General features: G+C 39.2%; 1 protein-coding gene across 1 annotated transcript in view; it reads right to left on the bottom strand.

Moving 5' to 3' along the window:
• Window positions 1-17,728, bottom strand: part of LOC133521767 (uncharacterized) — a 56,225-nt gene that overhangs the window by 34,669 nt on the left and 3,828 nt on the right. The window contains exons 3-8 of the mRNA XM_061856836.1: window positions 13,352-13,473; window positions 8,423-8,542; window positions 7,975-8,121; window positions 6,819-7,060; window positions 6,114-6,296; window positions 59-261 (exon numbers count right to left, since the gene is read on the bottom strand). Coding sequence (XP_061712820.1) covers window positions 59-261; window positions 6,114-6,296; window positions 6,819-7,060; window positions 7,975-8,121; window positions 8,423-8,542; window positions 13,352-13,473 — 1,017 coding nt within the window. The remainder of the gene's footprint in view (window positions 1-58; window positions 262-6,113; window positions 6,297-6,818; window positions 7,061-7,974; window positions 8,122-8,422; window positions 8,543-13,351; window positions 13,474-17,728) is intronic.

Below are 17,728 nucleotides of genomic sequence, written 5' to 3'. Positions count from 1 at the left end.
TTTCTGTAGTATATGACACCTATTTAACTTTATAGAAAAACAAGTTTTGAAAACTGACATTTCCCTAGATCCAGCCACACTTGGAACGCGGTGAGCTGGTCCCTGAAGAACGGCGAGTGGTGGTAGACGCGCGGCGAGGGCCCCAGCATGGCGGGCAGCTGGGCCAGCGCCAGGTCCAGGGTCTGGTCCCAGGCGGCCCACAGCGCGTGCTGCGCGAGCGACGGCAGCGGCGGGGAGGATACTGGGGTGCAGTTGTACGACCTGCAAGAAATGATAGCGTAAGTCGTTGTCATTTTAGCGCTTTCCCAATTCCCAGTTTCACAGTTATAATGCTAAAAGCAAGGAAGTAGAATAACTATAGAAGTCTGACTACAGCTCAAAAAACCGGGCCAGAGCGAGTCGGACTCGCGCACGAGGGTTCCGTACCATTATTAATAAAAACGGCAAAAAAAATATGTTTGTTGTATGGGAACCCCCCTTAAATATTTTATTCTGTTTTTAGTATTTGTTGTTATAGCGGCAACAGAAATACATCATCTGTGAAAATTTCAACTGTCTAGCTATCATGGTTTATGAGATATGGCCTGGTGAAAGACGGACGGACGGACAGTCTCAGTAATAGGGTCCCGTTTGACCCTTTTGGATACGGAACCCTAAAAATGACCCCACAGGAATTGTGACGGCAGTCAAATACTGCGAGGTTCGTCTATTTATGTATATTCAGACGCTGATAATAAGTGCTAAACGAGCAGAAAAGACGCCTGATGGGAAGCGGTCATCGTCGCCCTTGGAGATTAGCTACTAGATATTTGTAGGCACTCTTGTATGCTTGCGATTTACTGATGTGCAACTTGCATCAAGTTAAAAATGTTGAAAAGTTATAGGAAAGATCTGGAAAAAATCACAGGACTTAACGGAAGTGTTCAATCTGAAAAATTCCCTATCTTCTTCAGGTCTGATTCCCATCTCTATTTGGGGTTGGCTCTCCTAATCCTTAGTCTCCAGGGTGGTCTTTTCTGTGCGTTCTGTGTGGACCCGCCTATTCATGAATGTAAATAAATGTGGTTAACTTCACTTGATGTTGAATTTTAATGTGTTCTCACTACTGAGGTGAAAAGTTGTATGTGTCACACGAGAGCAAAGTTATTTTACATCTTGTGTTTTTGAGACCCTCGCTACGCTTAAGATTCTAACTTAAAATCTTTCGCTTATTCGGGACTCAAAATCAACACTCGCAAGAAAAACCAACTTTCCTCTCTTGTTGCGCAAATAACTATTTCATCACACTTGCTCGATAAAGATGTTATTTCATGCAGACGTGCTGAAGGACAAAGGCCTATTTTGTTCCCGCGGGAGTTATGGATTGTGGAAAAAAAAGCTGAGTTATAGCTTTTTTTTAATTATGTCACTTAGCCAAACAAGCCAAGTAGCATAAATGAGTTTCACTTTAAAAATACTGACGTTTATAAGTTAATATTTTTGTTTATGTTTAAAATTATTTAATTTGATTAATTTAACAGCCGTTTAAAATATTTTTACATACTTTTCAATTGTGGCTGAATGCCGAATAGGTCTGTGCCTTCGATACCTCACCTGCCAAGAAATTACAAAATGGCGGACGAATGTTTGATATCGTCGGGGATAGTGCAATACCGCGCAACTAACCAAGTCGTAAGAGTTCGAAATTCAAACAATGTGCAAGGCAATTGGACCTTACTGCATTTGTTAGTTGCGCGGTATTGCACTGTCCCCGACGATATGTCACCGTATTTAAGAATTATTTCGTTTAAAATTTAGTTTTTTCTTCCCAAGTGTGATGAAAAACATTGTGTGTAACTCCGGGGGTAAGATTATTGCAAACTCGGGTCTTTAATTCCCTCCAGCCTCTAGCTGTCGGGAATTACCGCCCTCATCTCCAAAATATCACTTATCCCCCTCGTTGCACAATGTACTATTGTGTAGTGAACCGAACCCACCGAGCTTGTGTCAAATTGCAGGCGTCCCTGCTGGTAAGAACCCTATAAATCGTTTATTTAGAACGAAATAGGGTTGTTTCCAATTTTTTGAAATGCTTGTATTACGTTCTATATTAACTTAAAGTTGCCCTAAAATTCAACTTTTATACTAAAAACGGCTTTAAATATGTTAAATTAACAAAATATATTTTACAGATGCTTTCGCGCCCAAAACGCTCTTTGAAAATTGTGTGACGTCACAGTTTACGGTTTGACACATAACTACATACACACGTATATGGAGTGTGGAATTACACACGTAGAAGATACGAACTGTCAACTGACATTTGTCATTTGTTGTTTATCGCCTAACGCGGCAAAGTGTGCCATACTTTCATTCACCAGATCTCGGAATCCACTTCACTACCAATATGTGTTAGAAGAGACACCGATACAGCGCGTGTACGAAGTAAAAGACTTAGGGGTGTTGCTGAAATCCGACCTCACCTTTCGAGACCATATTGTTTCAGTATGTAAGAAGGCTTTCCGAAATCTGGGGTTTGTAAATCATGCGTTTACGAACATTAATGCGATACGTGTATTGTACGAGGCAATAGTCAGGAGTCATTTAGAAGGTAATGCGGCCATCTGGAGTCCACACGAGGCCAAATATAGGCTAATGTTGGAACGTATACAAAATAAATTTATAAGGTTTATATATTTAAAATTATACGGAGTATACCCTTTTTAGGGTTCCGTAGCCAAATGGCAAAAAACGGAACCCTTATAGATTCGTCATGTCCGTCTGTCTGTCCGATTCTGTCACAGCCACTTTTTTCCGAAACTATAAGAGCTATACTGTTCAAACTTAGTAAGTGGATGTATTCTATGAACCGCATTAAGATGTTCACACAAAAATAGAAAAAAAACAATAAATTTTGGGGGTTCCCCATACTTAGAACTGAAACTCAAAAAATCTTTTTTCGTCAAACCCATACGTGTGGGGTATCTATGGATAGGTCTTCAAAAATGATATTGAGGTTTCTAATATAATTTTTTTCTAAAGTGAATAGTTTGCGCGAGAGACACTTCCAAAGTGGTAAAATGTGTGTCCCCCCCCCCGTAACTTCTAAAATAACAGAATGAAAAAACTAAAAAAAATATATGATATACATTGTCATGCAAACTTCCACCGAAAATTGGTTTGAACGAGATCTAGTAAGTAGTTTTTTTTTTAATACGTCATAAAATTAAAAAAAAAATTTTTTTTTCATCAAACCCATACGTGTGGGTATCTATGGATAGGTCTTCAAAAATGATATTTAGGTTTCTAATATCATTTTTTTCTAAACTGAATAGTTTGCGCGAGAGACACTTCCAAAGTGAAAAAATGTGTGTCCCCCCCCCGTAACTTCTAAAATAACAGAATGAAAAATCTAAAAAAAATATATGATATACATTACCATGCAAACTTCTAACGAAAATTGGTTTGAACGAGATCTAGTGAGTAGTTTTTTTTTAAATGTCATATAATTAATAAAAATTTTTTTTCATCAAACCCATACGTGTGGGGTATCTATGGATAGGTCTTCAAAAATGATATTTAGGTTCCTAATATCATTTTTTTCTAAACTGAATAGTTTGCGCGAGAGACACTTCCAAAGTGGTAAAATGTTGAACAAAATCTAGTAAGTAGATTTTTTTTTAATACGTCTTAAATGGTACGGAACCCTTCATGCGCGAGTCCGACTCGCACTTGGCCGCTTTTTATCCTTTAATGTATCCTACATTGTTCGTGTTAGGAATGGTAGGATACAATAAACTAGAAGTTAGAAGGGAACTGGGGCTAGCTTCATATATATTTAAGTTGTTACGAGGCAAGTTGTGCAACCCTGGAGTCCTGGCAGAGGTGCGTTTGAACGTACCAGATCGGTATGTGTGGCGCCGGCGGCGGCCGAGCCTGCTGGCCGAGCCGCGCGCTCGAACGCAACTCCTTCGCCAGGCCCCCTTTACGCGCGCAATTCGGACACTTAATCGAGTAGCGATTGAGTTAGATTTGTTTCTTTGTTCTTTGAGCGAATTCACAAGGGCCACGCTGTATGTATTGTGTTACTGTAGTTTGTAATACTTAATCTATTTACTGTATACCTATGTAATTATTTTATTTTGTGTCAAATTCCATACTGTCGAATTAGGATATCCTGTAACGATGGTTGTGTGTATGTAATGAAAAAAAAAAAAAAAACTGTCAACAGTGTCAATCCGAGAGTTGTGACGTCATCAGAATCTTCAATGACGTTTCGAGTTTGGTCACGTGACGTGTGCCAAAAGATATTTTAAATTCAATATTCACAAAAATGTGGTCATTACAGGTCCCCTAAAAGTAGTTTAACATGTTCTTATAATCCAAAATAATTTATTGGGCCTAAGATTTGTAGATGGAAACAACCCTATTGGGATGGTTTTGCAACGACTAAATTAACATAGAGTTCGTTTATTAACCTGCGTTTTCCAGTAGACTAATAGGTACCTGTTTTGGGGCAAGAGTGAAGATAGTTCTCATCTGTTCGTAAAAAGACGGCAACTGACAGGTACCCAACATAGTTCAGACATTGCTTGTACTGTTACCCTGCTTATAACAGACATATGCAGAGACTCAATCCACATGAGTTATTTAGAGGTAAAATGGAAAGCTCTCACCAAGTAACTCGTACTCTTGTCTTCGCCGAGATGTAACTTCGGCATATGCACAGTAATTTTACACCTATTTAAAATGTACATACATCTAACAGGCATTTTTCCGGATACGATATTTTATTAGAATCAAATTCTAATAGAAACAAAACCCGCGCGGTCAGGTAAATAAATAAAAAAACACAATTCAGTCCGGTATTTAATTTCTTCTGGCGACAAAATAGTCTTGCGGACACCATTTAAAAAACATTCTCGGAACGCGTCCGACTTCGTTGACGGTAAAAACAAAACCCTGAAAAATTCCCCATGTTTCCAATAAGTAATTTAATGGTATCTGTGTTGACTTTTTCACAATTTTGTGTACTTTCCGCACATAACCAAGTTCTTTTGCTGTGGTCCGATCACCTAAAAAATCTTAAAAAGTGGCCGACTCAGCACAAAATGAAAACGCATGCATGTTAATTATAACGCGCAGGCGCCGGTCGCGCGCGCTCACGCACTGCTCAACTCCCTGCTCGAGGCGCAGCCACAGTGCGATTTGTTTGTGAGTGCGATGGGGCGAGTGATAATGGAATGCAAGAGGATATTAGAAAGAGAGATGCCTGAGAGTACTATACCGTTATGAATTCCTGTGTCTTAGCTGCTCATGTGTTATTGCTTTATAATGTTAATGCTTTATGTTGTTAATGTATTCCAATTTGTGCCGCTTTGGCATTAGCTGTAAGGTGCAATTTGTTATTTGAAATAAATAAATAAATAAATAAAATAAATAAGATGTAATGTTTTGAAAAGATGTGTCCCGCCGAGTTCCTTGCCGGTCCATATTGGGATACCCTCCTCCAATTAAGGGGGTCAGAGGTGTAGAGTTAGACAGGTGTAGCTTTATTTGACGTTCATAAGCGCATTGTAATATGCCTACTTGAATAATACACTATCTTTATCTTCATAAAGAACTGCTGCAGTTCCAGGTCCAGGTGTCTGTGACTCACCTCATGATGAGGTCAACAAGTAGAAGTTCCGGGATAAACTAGCTGGTAGCAGATTTGCTCGGAACGGCTGTTGGAACAGTCCTGCGGATAAAGAGTTCCAGGCGATGGTGTCGGTGATGATGTTGAGGATGCAGTTCAGCTCGCTTTCATACAGAATTGAAGCAGGTCCGGGGTCTGTAGACTCACCTCATGATGCAGTCAGTAAGTAGGAAGTTCCGGCACAGAGTGGCTGTGAGCAAATCAGCTCTGAACAGATGCTGGAATAGTTCTGGGGGTAAAGAGTTCCAGGCGATGGTGTCGGTGATGGTGGTGAGGATCCAGTTTTCATACAGAGCTCGCTCGGAACAGCTGTTGGAACAGAGAACTGTTCAACACCCAGATGGGGGTAGAGAGTTCCAGGCGTTGGTGATGATCCCGTTCAGTTCGCTTTCACACAGAACTGCAGCAGCTTCAGGTCCAGGTGTCTGTGACTCACCTCATGATGCGGTCAGCAAGTAGGAAGTTCCGGCACAGACTGGCCGTGAGGAGATCAGCTCGGAACAGCTGCTGGAACAGCTCAGGGGGTAAAGAGTTCCAGGCGATTGTGTCGGTGATGGCGGTGAAGATCCAGTTCAGCTCACCGAGCATCGTGCGGCGGTCGGTTACTTGGCCGGGGATTCTGACACAAAAAAATATATATTGTAAAATTCAATAATTTGTCAAAAAGGGAGTAACACCACGCCTTTCGCACGCGGCGCGTAATCGTGAACCTTGTCGGTACGCATGAAGGTTGATATTGGGCTGTAGCCACGCGCGTCATATGACGTCTTTGGCAGTCAAAAGGTTAATCTTCAATTAATTAGCTTAATTTCCTTTTACGTTTCGAAGACAACACTATCCTCGTGGTCTTGGAGGAAAATAAATTCCATATGTTTACGACTTCATGTAATTAAACGGCATTAATCAGCCTGAACCTTTCGATGGCTTTTGATATGGTTAAAGTACCGGACAACTGCTAAAGCGTAAAACACTGGCTGTTAGAGATATGTAGACCAATTTTTTTTATATAAGTAAATTAAACTTATATGCAGTTTTGTAAAAAAAAACATTTCCTTATTTTGAACAATTTTGCTTATCGAGTCTCGCAAGGGAGTGTTTTGTGCCCTATACTATTTTTGGGGTACAACTGTAGGTTACTCACTTGTCGATGAGGTCGTGCACGTCGTGTATATGCTGGTGCACGCTGGCAGCCCTCGTGTGACGCAGCACGAACCACTTCATGGCCATCTTGACGGGCGTCGTGAGGCAGGCCGTGAACAGGTCCGCGGGCAGCTCGGGACTCATGGGCAGGGACTGGCCGGCCGCGCAGGCGCCGAGCTGGATGCAGTTCTTGTAGGACACGAGCGGGGGTGGCGTGCCGGAGCCTTTGCTGTTTAGTTGCATCTGGTGAAAGGGATGGTTCGAGTTCAATTTATTTCCATTCCATAAAACTACCACTAGTTATTTTTGAAGTAAGATATGAGACAAGAGACATGATCATAACACTACCTAACGAAGCCTTATATGCTATTGTAATCAAATTATAAGAATCTGAACCTTGCAAAGGCTTTTGATAAGGTTGATTGGTTGATAGATCCAACAAACTGCTTAAGTTTAAATCACTAGGTATTGGAAATACCCAGACATGTATATCGAATTTTAGTTAAATAAAGTATTACATGCACCATTAAAAAAAAACAATATATCCACACCATCTTGAAAAATATTTGTCTGGGGAGTTCCTCAAGGGAGTGTTTTAGGAACTGCAGTATTTTTAATGAAAACCCATAGAGTGCATTGAGAGCGTGATGTATTGTTTATACGTGAGGTGTGAAAATGTGTGTCTGTGTGTCAGTGTATTACTTTTTAATTTTATTTATTTAGAAACAAACAGTCTCGTGTTGTTAGATTAGACATAATAGTAATTATTAATACTGTAGCCTTACATGTAAATTAATTAAATTATGTTAACCTAAACGTTAAAATATTAAAATAAACAAATTATCGATATGAAATGAATCATTAATAATATAAAAGGCGTGTTAATAAACAGTGCCAGAAAACTTGCAGTTTTGTTATACCAATATGATAAAAGATCTTTATGCGATTTCTTTACGCTTTAAAATGTTAAAATTTTGTGCCTGTACGCTCATATCCATATTATTATAATCTTTTCATTATTAATGTTTTATCTCATGATTCTCATGCAAGTGAATTGTAAAGTTCTTAATAAGATTAAATGATCTTAAACCTTTTTGATTAAAGATAATCGTTTGAAGTTAAATAGTGTTTCATGGAAAATTTCTACATAGTATTACCTCGTAGTCGCGCTCATGCTGGTCCGCAAACGCGCGGAAGTTGTCGACGATGACGCCGGCGTTCGAGCAGTCGTACACGTATAGCGACGGCGCGCCCATCCACGTTTGTAGGTCGTACATGGATAACGGGATGTATTGTGTGTATGCCTGTAAAATAATAAAGTCAATATTAGCAAAAAAATGGAAATATTTATTCCGTAAATAAAAAATATAGGACATCCTAACGAATTGAGTAAGCCCCACAGTAAGTTTTAAAAGGTTTGTGTTTTTATGTGGTTAATGCTAGTCACGTTTAAGCATACATAAAAAGAAGTTGTCCATAATGATTCTTCGTGCCGGATATCCAGGGTAGTAGTTAAATAATTAAATTCCAAGCATTCGCATTGGGCATATGGAGTATGTCATTCAATTGTTAGCGTTGTCAGTCTAAATATGAAGTTCCACTAACCCTGTTGAAGACCCAGATCTCGCCCTGGCTGGTGGGCTTGGGCACGCCGTGTCCGTTGTAGTGGAAGAGAACCCGTTCATCTTTGGCGTTCCGTCGGAGCGAGCAGCAGAGCTTTTTCACCTGCGGAAGAAGAATATATGGTTCAATGAAACACGATTCTAAAATAAAGAAAATTGATAAAAGTTTTTTGGGTTTAAAGATTTTTTATTACTCAAAAAGAACAAAAGTTCGCTTACAATGAGCTTAAACTATAAACAGTTTCATACGTGGTTTTTAGAATTTCCGCAAGAAAGCTCAGGGCCTATCGCGAAAAACCATACCTCTCTATCGCTCTTGCACATTCGCGAGATAGGGGTAGATATTTCGAGTCTCGTTTTTCGCGGCAGGGAGGGCACCCTAAAGACTTTATATTAAGTACATTAATTACTACTTATTTAGTTAGACAAATACTAAAAAGTACGAACCCTCGGTGGGCGATTCCGACTCGCAAATGTCCGGTTTTTCCGTACAAACATTCTCAATATTTTCCTGTTTGGATTTTGGGCCTAATGAATGTTTTTGTATATGAGTTCAATATTACCATTACCTGTGTTTGTACATTTCGCTTTTTGATACTCTGGTTAATATTAGAAACTACTAGGTACTTCAAAGTTCAAACAACGCTAAAAACGGCCAATAATTCTCTCATACGCAAAAATCGAAACGGCCAGACACAGAAAAATTTTCATTCCTTTACCAAAACTTCGCTACGCTTGGTTAAGTTTTGAAGGAGAAAAATGTCGAGAAAGAAACCACGATTTCTGAGATTTTTACGCAGGGTTTTTCGCCTGCAGCTGTCCTTATCGCACAGATTTTGGGAGCCGCCCCAGTCCCCAGTCAGCGCGACCGAGATATTTACCTAAAATTCTCAAACCTGAAAAGGGGCTGGTATTTATTCTTACGTGCCTAGAGCCTAGATATTTTAATAACGCAAGGTCCGGCTAACCATAACTTTGACGTGTGACACGCCATATCTCGTTTATCAAATAAATATAACGTATCTATCGCGTGACAAGAAGCCACTCAGACAGTGGCCCTCCAGCGACGCGAATTATCTAAATTTGCATGCGTCGCCTAAAAAACAAATGGCCCATTAATTGTGTCTATCGGTGGCTCAGGAATGCAAATTGAATATAAATACAGATGTAAGTACTAAACGGTCGATGTCGCCATTTTTAGGGTTCCGTACCCAAAGGTTTAACGGGACCCTATTACTAAAACTCCGCTGTCCGTCCGTCTGTCTGTCTGTCTGTCTGTCTGTCCGTCTGTCTGCCTGCCTGTCACCAGGCTGTATCTCGTGAACCGTGATAGTTACACAGTTGAAATTTTCATAGATGATGTATGTATTGCCGCTATAACAACAAATACTAAAAAGTATGGAACTCTCGGTGGGTGAGTCCGATTTGTCCGGTCTTTTTAATATTAAAAGATAAGCGTTTGAAAACCTAATCCGTCTTAACAGGTTTTTTTCAAAGACTTGGTAGTCTGTCTCAACGGGGTCTCAAATACCCCAAAATCGGCTCAGTAGTTTTGACGCCATGTAAGACATTTGCACACATATATTGTTAAAATCATAACTTATAATGGTAGCCGGATACCAAAAAAATCTTTAGCTATTAATTTTAATATTTTATATTCAAAATCTTTAGTGTCAATATAACTCACTTTGTTCGCTTTGTTGTCCGTCCGTCCGTCGGTCTGTCTGTCTTCCAAGACCTTTTAACTCGGGAACGCGTTGAAATTAAAACCATATACTCAGGTCTACAGTCTCTGCCTAAGTAAGGGACGAGATTGAAAAGCTTGATTATATCACTATTGTATACACTTTTTCTACGAGTCATCTAAAATTATACCCTTTTTTAATATAAAACCTAAATAATTAATGAAAATTGGTGAGTATCTCAGTACACAAAAATGTAGTACAAGAAACATAAACGCGCGAAGTTCACCGCCCGCCCGTCCCTCGTTTAGTCTTTTCTATGGGAGCGCGGCGGCAAATGATTCGTCAATTTTTTTTATAGTTGACTACAGCGTATCTAAATGAATATTATAGTTGAGTTGGGAGCCCATACATGAAAAGTACGCTATTATAGTTTAGTATACGAAATCTTAATTCAACCATTATAGTCGACAAGTAGAAAAAAGTACATTTCAACATGAAATTTGGCAAGTAATATCGTCTTAAGTACAGGGAAAAATCTGAAAACTTACACTTACTTTTTTTTACTTTTTGTAAAAAAAAGTTACAACTGTACGGAACACTCAGTGGGCGAGTCCGTTTCGCACTTGTCCGGTGTTTCTAATACTATAAGGTTTTGGTTGATCTGAAATATCTATACTTTTTTTTAAATCCCTATTTCAATGAAATAAGATGACAAAGTAAGATTTTGGCAAAAAAAACATATTTGTTACAAGCTTTTATCGCTGACTGTACTTTTTAGGGTTCCGTACCCAAAAGGTAAAACGGGACCCTATTACTAAGACTCCGTCCGTCCGTCCGTCCGTCCGTCTGTCAGTTGAAATTTTCACATATGATGTATTTCAATTATTGTCGCTATAACAACAAATACTAAAAAGTACGGAACCCTCGGTGGGGGAGTCCGACTCGCACTTGTCCGATTTTTTTTTGACAGGCGACTTATATTCATAGAGCCAATTCTAAAAACGCCAAACACAATTAGGTTGCGTTGTTTTATCACAGAGTTCCTATGGCCACCTCGTGTCTCCATCATCAGATCAGCTCGATGGTACCATAATATTGCATTGTCACCCGACTTACATATGCATGCAAAATTTCAGCTCAATCGGAAACCGGGAAGTGGATCAAATTTAGCTTGCAAGATTTGATTACAAACAGACAACGGTCAGGTGAAAGTAAATAAAAGCTTGTAAAAATGCCGTGTCCTGGATATTATAGACATAGGGTTAACGGGTTACGTTCTATGTAATTGTCATTGGACTCCTTGATCTTAGTATAACCGTAACAAAATTTTCGTCTTACGCATATATATGTCGTATCTCTGACGTCACTTCACGGTCCTAAAACATCTTGTAACTACAGAAAGTACGGGAATATCCAAAACACACCTAAACACAACTCCATTCCATCCAGCCTTCCTTTTAGAGCCCTATATCAACGGAACAAGATTCAGTTTTCCCTGGACCGCAGTAACGAACGGCCTTGAACCGTGTACGTTGACGCACCCCCCGTGGCCTTCGACCCCGCCCCCCGGGGTGACTGAACTTCAAGGGCGCGCCTATTGCTAATTCGGGGGCTTCCGTCAATGCTCTGAATGCCTAAACTGTGTGACATACTAACGAAGTTTAGTCTAAGTTTTTATAATCGGTGGCAAAAAAGGAAGAGATCCCTCTTAGGGATAAGTTCGCCTTTGTACTACCCCATTATTTTCTATCTGATGTAATCAATATTTATTTTTCTCTTACAATAAAGTGTTTACTTACTTACAAGCGCGGTTCGACTGATGGTAAGCCATACCATATACCATAGACTATTTATTTATATAATTTTTATTGCACAAAAAAATCTTACAGTACAAAAGGCGGGCTTAATGCAACGAGGCATTCTCTACCAGTCAACCTTAAGGCTAAGCAGAGAGATTAGCCTATGTGCGTACGCAACTCCAGAGTCCAGGGACTTATTCGAAACCTATACGGATGTCTACGTGACGGCGTGGTATTATAATTCGTTTTTTTTTCGCATTAGAAAAAGCGTACACAATCTTGATATGTCTTTTTATTGAGTAACGCAAAAAAATAGTACCTATTACTTATGAAAACACAATAATGTAAATGATCATTTATATATTTTGGAAGTGTTTAAAAAGAACACGATAAAATTGCCGTACCTTCTTTCTAATGTTATAAAAAACCGGCCAAGAGCATGTCGGGCCACGCTCAGTGTAGGGTTCCGTAGTTACTCTTCCGTCACAATAAGCTAAACTGGAGCTTAAAGTATAGTAAATTGTTAACCAAGGGATGAAATGGTACCTTTCACGCGAGTTAAGCAAATAGGCAAATTTGCATAATCAGTACCTAATTAAAGTAAGTCTTTTTACTATGGGAGAACTTTTTGCAATAACTCAAAAACAGCTAAACTGATCATGTCCGCTATAGTTTTCATTTAATGTCATTCTTAAGCTCTGCTTCCACGATTTTTTTCATATTTTTTGGACCTATGGTTCAAAAGTTAGAGGGGTGGGGGGACACATTTTTTTTTCTCTTTCGGAGCGATTATTTCCGAATATATTAACTTTATCAAAAAATGTTTGTTGAAGATCCCTATTAGTTTTGAAAGACCTTTCCAACGATACCCCACACTGTAGGATTGAAGCAAAAAAAAAAATCACCCCCACTTTACGTGTAGGGGAGGTACCCTCAAAAAAATTAAATTTTTAGATTTTATTGTACGACTTTGTCGGCTTTATTGATTTATATATCCATGCCGAATTTCAGCTTTCTAGCACTTACGACCACGGAGCAAAGCCTCGGACAGACAGACAGACAGACAGACAGACAGACGGACATGGCGAAACTATAAGGGTTCCTAGTTGACTACGGAACCCTAAAAAAGTGACATTTAATTTATCACGTGGACAAAGCCGTCCATAACACGCCTGCTGTGCCTTTTTGTCACACGTATGACGGCATACTTATAGTAAAATTTTGGGTCACTTAGTATTTGGGTATTTTTGTATTATGAATTCTGCGTCTATAATGTTTTAGTTTACGTAAGTATATTGATTATTCTGTACGAAAACTAAAACATATATGTTCTCGTAATATACACCGTAAAACCTGACAGATTTTAAAGGTGTATTCTTGACCTCATTTAGACCAAAATGTCATAAAAAATTGTCTGAAGGACCTTACCTCATCGCTCGTAGGGTCTAAGGACTGCTTGTATCGCGCCCGAGGCTGCCAGCGCTCATATTGCGACTGTAAGGCGTGTCCGATGTTCTCGAGGGCCTTATTTGGCGACTGCGACAAGGGGTCTGCAACAAAGCAATATTTGTAACTTCTAAAGATAAGGCAAGGAAGATTATGGGAGTCTTAGTATACCTACCTGCATAGCGCTGTCTCTCACGGTGTTTTCACAGATTCGCGTCTAACGAAAATGTCAAAATAACAAGGCGCGATCTAAATGTTATACTAATTATTGTATATTACATTTTGATCAGTATAAAACAAACTTTCAAATCATGACAAACTTTTTTTTATTAAAAGCTTTGTATTACATTTTATCAGTCAAAACCTTTGTGACATAACAGAACTTATGACCCAAGTATATGTTATAATAGAAAGAATTCTAAATGCTGTACCAAGCGCTAATGGCGAAACTTCTATGTTTAAAAAGACTAAACTTTAACCAATTTGAAATGCATATCACTACATCAATGTTTTAACTTAATTTATCTCGATCTGGATTCTGGATTCGATTCCGACGGATATTCCGTAAAATTTATATGCAAATTGAAAATACTTTTGGAGGCGCGCGGGTTTCAAGAATGGTTTTACTCTACCCGACTGCCAATGAAGGAGGGATTATGCATGTATTTTATGACATATTAAACTCAAATACAGCCTTATGGTATGATGGACGTAATTACTAATATACACCGTGCAACAATTTAACCCGAAAGATTATAAAAGTGTATTCTTGACAGCATTTAGAGAATAAAATGTCATAGAAGTTTGTTGAAATCGATCTTGTTTTAGAGATGATGTAATTTTTTGTGAAAATTTGTTTCTGTCATAACTTAGTGAAAAATGTCTTTTTTAGCTGTGACGCTGCCACTGAGACATGTGACTTGGTTTAATTAAACATACCTACTTACCTACTGACAGACATTAAAGTTTTAAAGTAAACTCGCAAATTTTGTCTGTAAATTTAAAAAAAACGTTGTCATGTTTTTTTTTCACCAAAGTAAAAAAAAAAGCGGCCAAGTGCGAGTCGGACTCGCCCATGAAGGGTTCCGTACCATTTATGACGTATTAAACCCTATTAGAACCCTAAATATCATTTTTGAAGACCTATCCATAGATACCCCACACGTATGGGTTTGATGAAAAAAAATCTTTTTTTTTTAAATTTTATGACGTATTAAAAAAAACTACTTACTAGATCTCGTTCAAACCAATTTTCGGTGGAATTTTGCAAGGTAATGTATATCATATATATTTTTTTAATTTTTCATTCTGTTATTTCAGAAGTTACAGGGGGGGGGGGGGGGGGGGGGGGCATACATTTTACCACTCTGGAAGTGTCTCTCGCGCAAACTATTCAGTTTAGAAAAAAATGATATTAGAAACCTAAATATCATTTTTGAAGACCTATAACCCCACATGTATGGGTTTGATAATTTTTTATTTTTTTTATTTTATGACGTATTAAAAAAAAACTACTTACTAGATCTCGTTCAAACCGAGATAGACTTCGCCCGTACCCGTCTTTTACCAAGTATGATAATTAAAGAGGGACGGGTAGTCTATCTCGCCGCGAGATACTGTCGCGCCAATCATGTGCTAGCCCGGCTGTAGGTAATTAGCGAGTAAATGTAACGATACTCGTCTATCCGAGCCTTTACATAGGTACCTATTTTTTAGCCACCTGCTGCTAAATTGCTTTTCGAATCTAACGAAATAACGGTAATTATTCTATGAAATTCCATTTCCGGAGAAAACTGTCTTCGCTAACTAAATCTTAACAAATCACTTTGATTTTGATGTCGATCGCTTCATCATAATATATTCTAGGTAGGTTTCGCTATTTTGAAAAAACAAAATTGTTGTTATGCAAATTTTGCGAGCGAATGGGAGCCGATCGGGCGGTGAAAAGACCGTTTGAGGGAAAACCGACAGCACGCCGCCCGGCCGGTCGACCTAGGTATCGATGGGCGGATATGGTGGACACGGATCTGCTCGGTCTCCAGGTTGAAGACTGGCGAGAAACTGCACAGGACCGGGATCAGTGGCGAGCAGTCGTGTTGGAAGCCAAGACACACTTTGGGTCGCTGCGCCAGAGGAGTAAGTAAGTATGCAAATTTTGAAAAAAAAAGCAAAACCTGTAAACCTAGTTTTTCATTGTGTCATTATCATACTAGTAAATCATGGAGATTGGAATATATTTAGAAGTGGAAAAACGTTTTCTCTTCTTGTTTGGACTGTCACTTTTTTTTTATGATAGAAGAGGCAAACGAGCAGACGGATCACCTGATGGGAAGCGATTACCGCCGCCCATGGACACCTGCAACACCAGAGGCGTTGCCGGCCTTTAAGAAGGGTAAGTACGCTCTTCACGTGGTATACTTCCCTCTTAAGTGGGAAATGTGTTCAAAATGAGCTGGACACAATTTTATACCTATCTAAGAAAATAAGTTCACAGGTTGTGTATGTGTGGGGCATTTTACTCATACTCTGGATTCTGGAGTAAACATCTCTAGAGATAGACCAAGCCAAGTTGGCAGCGATTTTGATAGCCCAGACTGTGCAAGTGTTATTTAAACGTCATAATTTCATTTCTGGGGGCAGTTGTCAAGCGGACCCCAAGCTCCCGTGAGCCGTGGCAAAAATGCCGGGACAAAGCGAGGAAGAAGAAGAAGGAGAAATTTCATAGAAGTTTAACAAGTACTTTTAATGAAAACTATAGCGAACGTGATCGGTACAGCCGTTTTTTATTTATTGCAAAGTCTTCTTTTCTTAGTAAAAAGACGTAACAAAGGGCTGCGAAAGAGTCCCTTATGCTTATAATGAACATGATAACTAGCCCCCGTTTAGTCTATTCTAATAGAATAGTAACAACGAAACCCTACACTGAGCATAGCCCGACATGCTCTTGGCGATTTTTTATAAATTCCGCGCAGTTATCCTCAAAAGTCGCTAATTTTTGCGTATCGCGGTCAAGGCCGAGCACCGTGAACCGAAATCGTCCTCCCGTGAGTCACCGGTCAACGCATCAAAAACATAGAAAAATAAACCATATTCAGACGACATAAGTTTCACTTGCGATGTATGGATTGTCAATTCGACAAATGCATACGATAATGAAACTTGTTCCAAGGACACAAGGCTCTTTTTAGCCGTTTGGAGGTCGCTATTTGACGTCGACGACGCAGTATAGACATGCTACGCAGTTTGTAAGGACATTACATTCCAAGTATTTTTTTACAAGCTTTTATTTAACTTGCCCTTCGCTGGCAGCATGGTTCCATTTTTATCACTTGTCACTATGCCCGTCACTTTCGCGCTTATATACTTGTTAGAACGTGACAGACATAGTGACAAACGATAAAGAGCCGACCATCACAGCCCTACTGTTAGTATATATGGGACAGATCTTGCAAGTAAAATTTGACCCACTTCTCTGTTTCCAAAGAAGCTGAAATACATATGTAAGTCGGGTGACAATGCAATATTATGGTACCATCAAGCTGATCTGATGATGGAGACAGGAGGTAGCCATGGGAACTCTGTGATAAAACACCGCAACATAATTATTGAGTTTGGGGTTTTTAGAATTGTCTCCTGTCTGTTGCCTGTGGAAAAAAAGTACAGTCAGCAATAAAAGCTCGTACCAAAAAAGATCTTTTTGCCAAAAGAACATTTGCATATGTTGAAGGGGCGTCTATTAGGTACGTGAGGGGTTTTCGAGAATTTTTTGACCTCCCCCTTGGTGAGATGTCGTGAGATGTCGTGAGATTTGTCTCGAACCCCTCCCTCTCCCCTAATCTCACGTGAGATCTTTCAAATTTTGTATTTTGAGAATAAATGAGTTTGATTTATTAAACAAAGAACAATTTATTTTTATTAAGCTATTAAGAGTAGTAAAGACGACGGAGGCTGAATCTTAAATATATAAATACTGAATAAATTTACATGGATTATTCATGGATTTAAATATATAAAAGAATTGTGTCAGAATTTAGCAAAGGTATTTCACTTTGGAAACATGTTTTACCTTAAATTAATCTGATTCTCTCAAGTATTTACACTATTTTTTGCCCGAAAACGAACCCCCCTCCCCGCTCCCACACGTGAGATTTAGTGAGATTCGGCTCGACCCCGTCCCGTTTCTGAAGCCCTCACATAATTAATGGACCCCCCCCCCCCCCCCCCCCTAATGTTATGGTAATTTTATTCGACTACGCAAAACCAGAAGGGTCATGAAGGAGTTTTATTAAACTTGTGTATGAAATATTTTCGATATTAACGAATCGCTTTTCGGAGAAAAAAAACATGGGCCAGATGGGT

Source organism: Cydia pomonella, chromosome 10 (assembly GCF_033807575.1).
Source record: "Cydia pomonella isolate Wapato2018A chromosome 10, ilCydPomo1, whole genome shotgun sequence".
Taxonomy (NCBI): domain Eukaryota; kingdom Metazoa; phylum Arthropoda; class Insecta; order Lepidoptera; family Tortricidae; genus Cydia; species Cydia pomonella.
The sequence above is the reverse complement of the archived record's forward strand: the minus strand, read 5'-3'. Positions and strand labels throughout refer to the sequence as shown.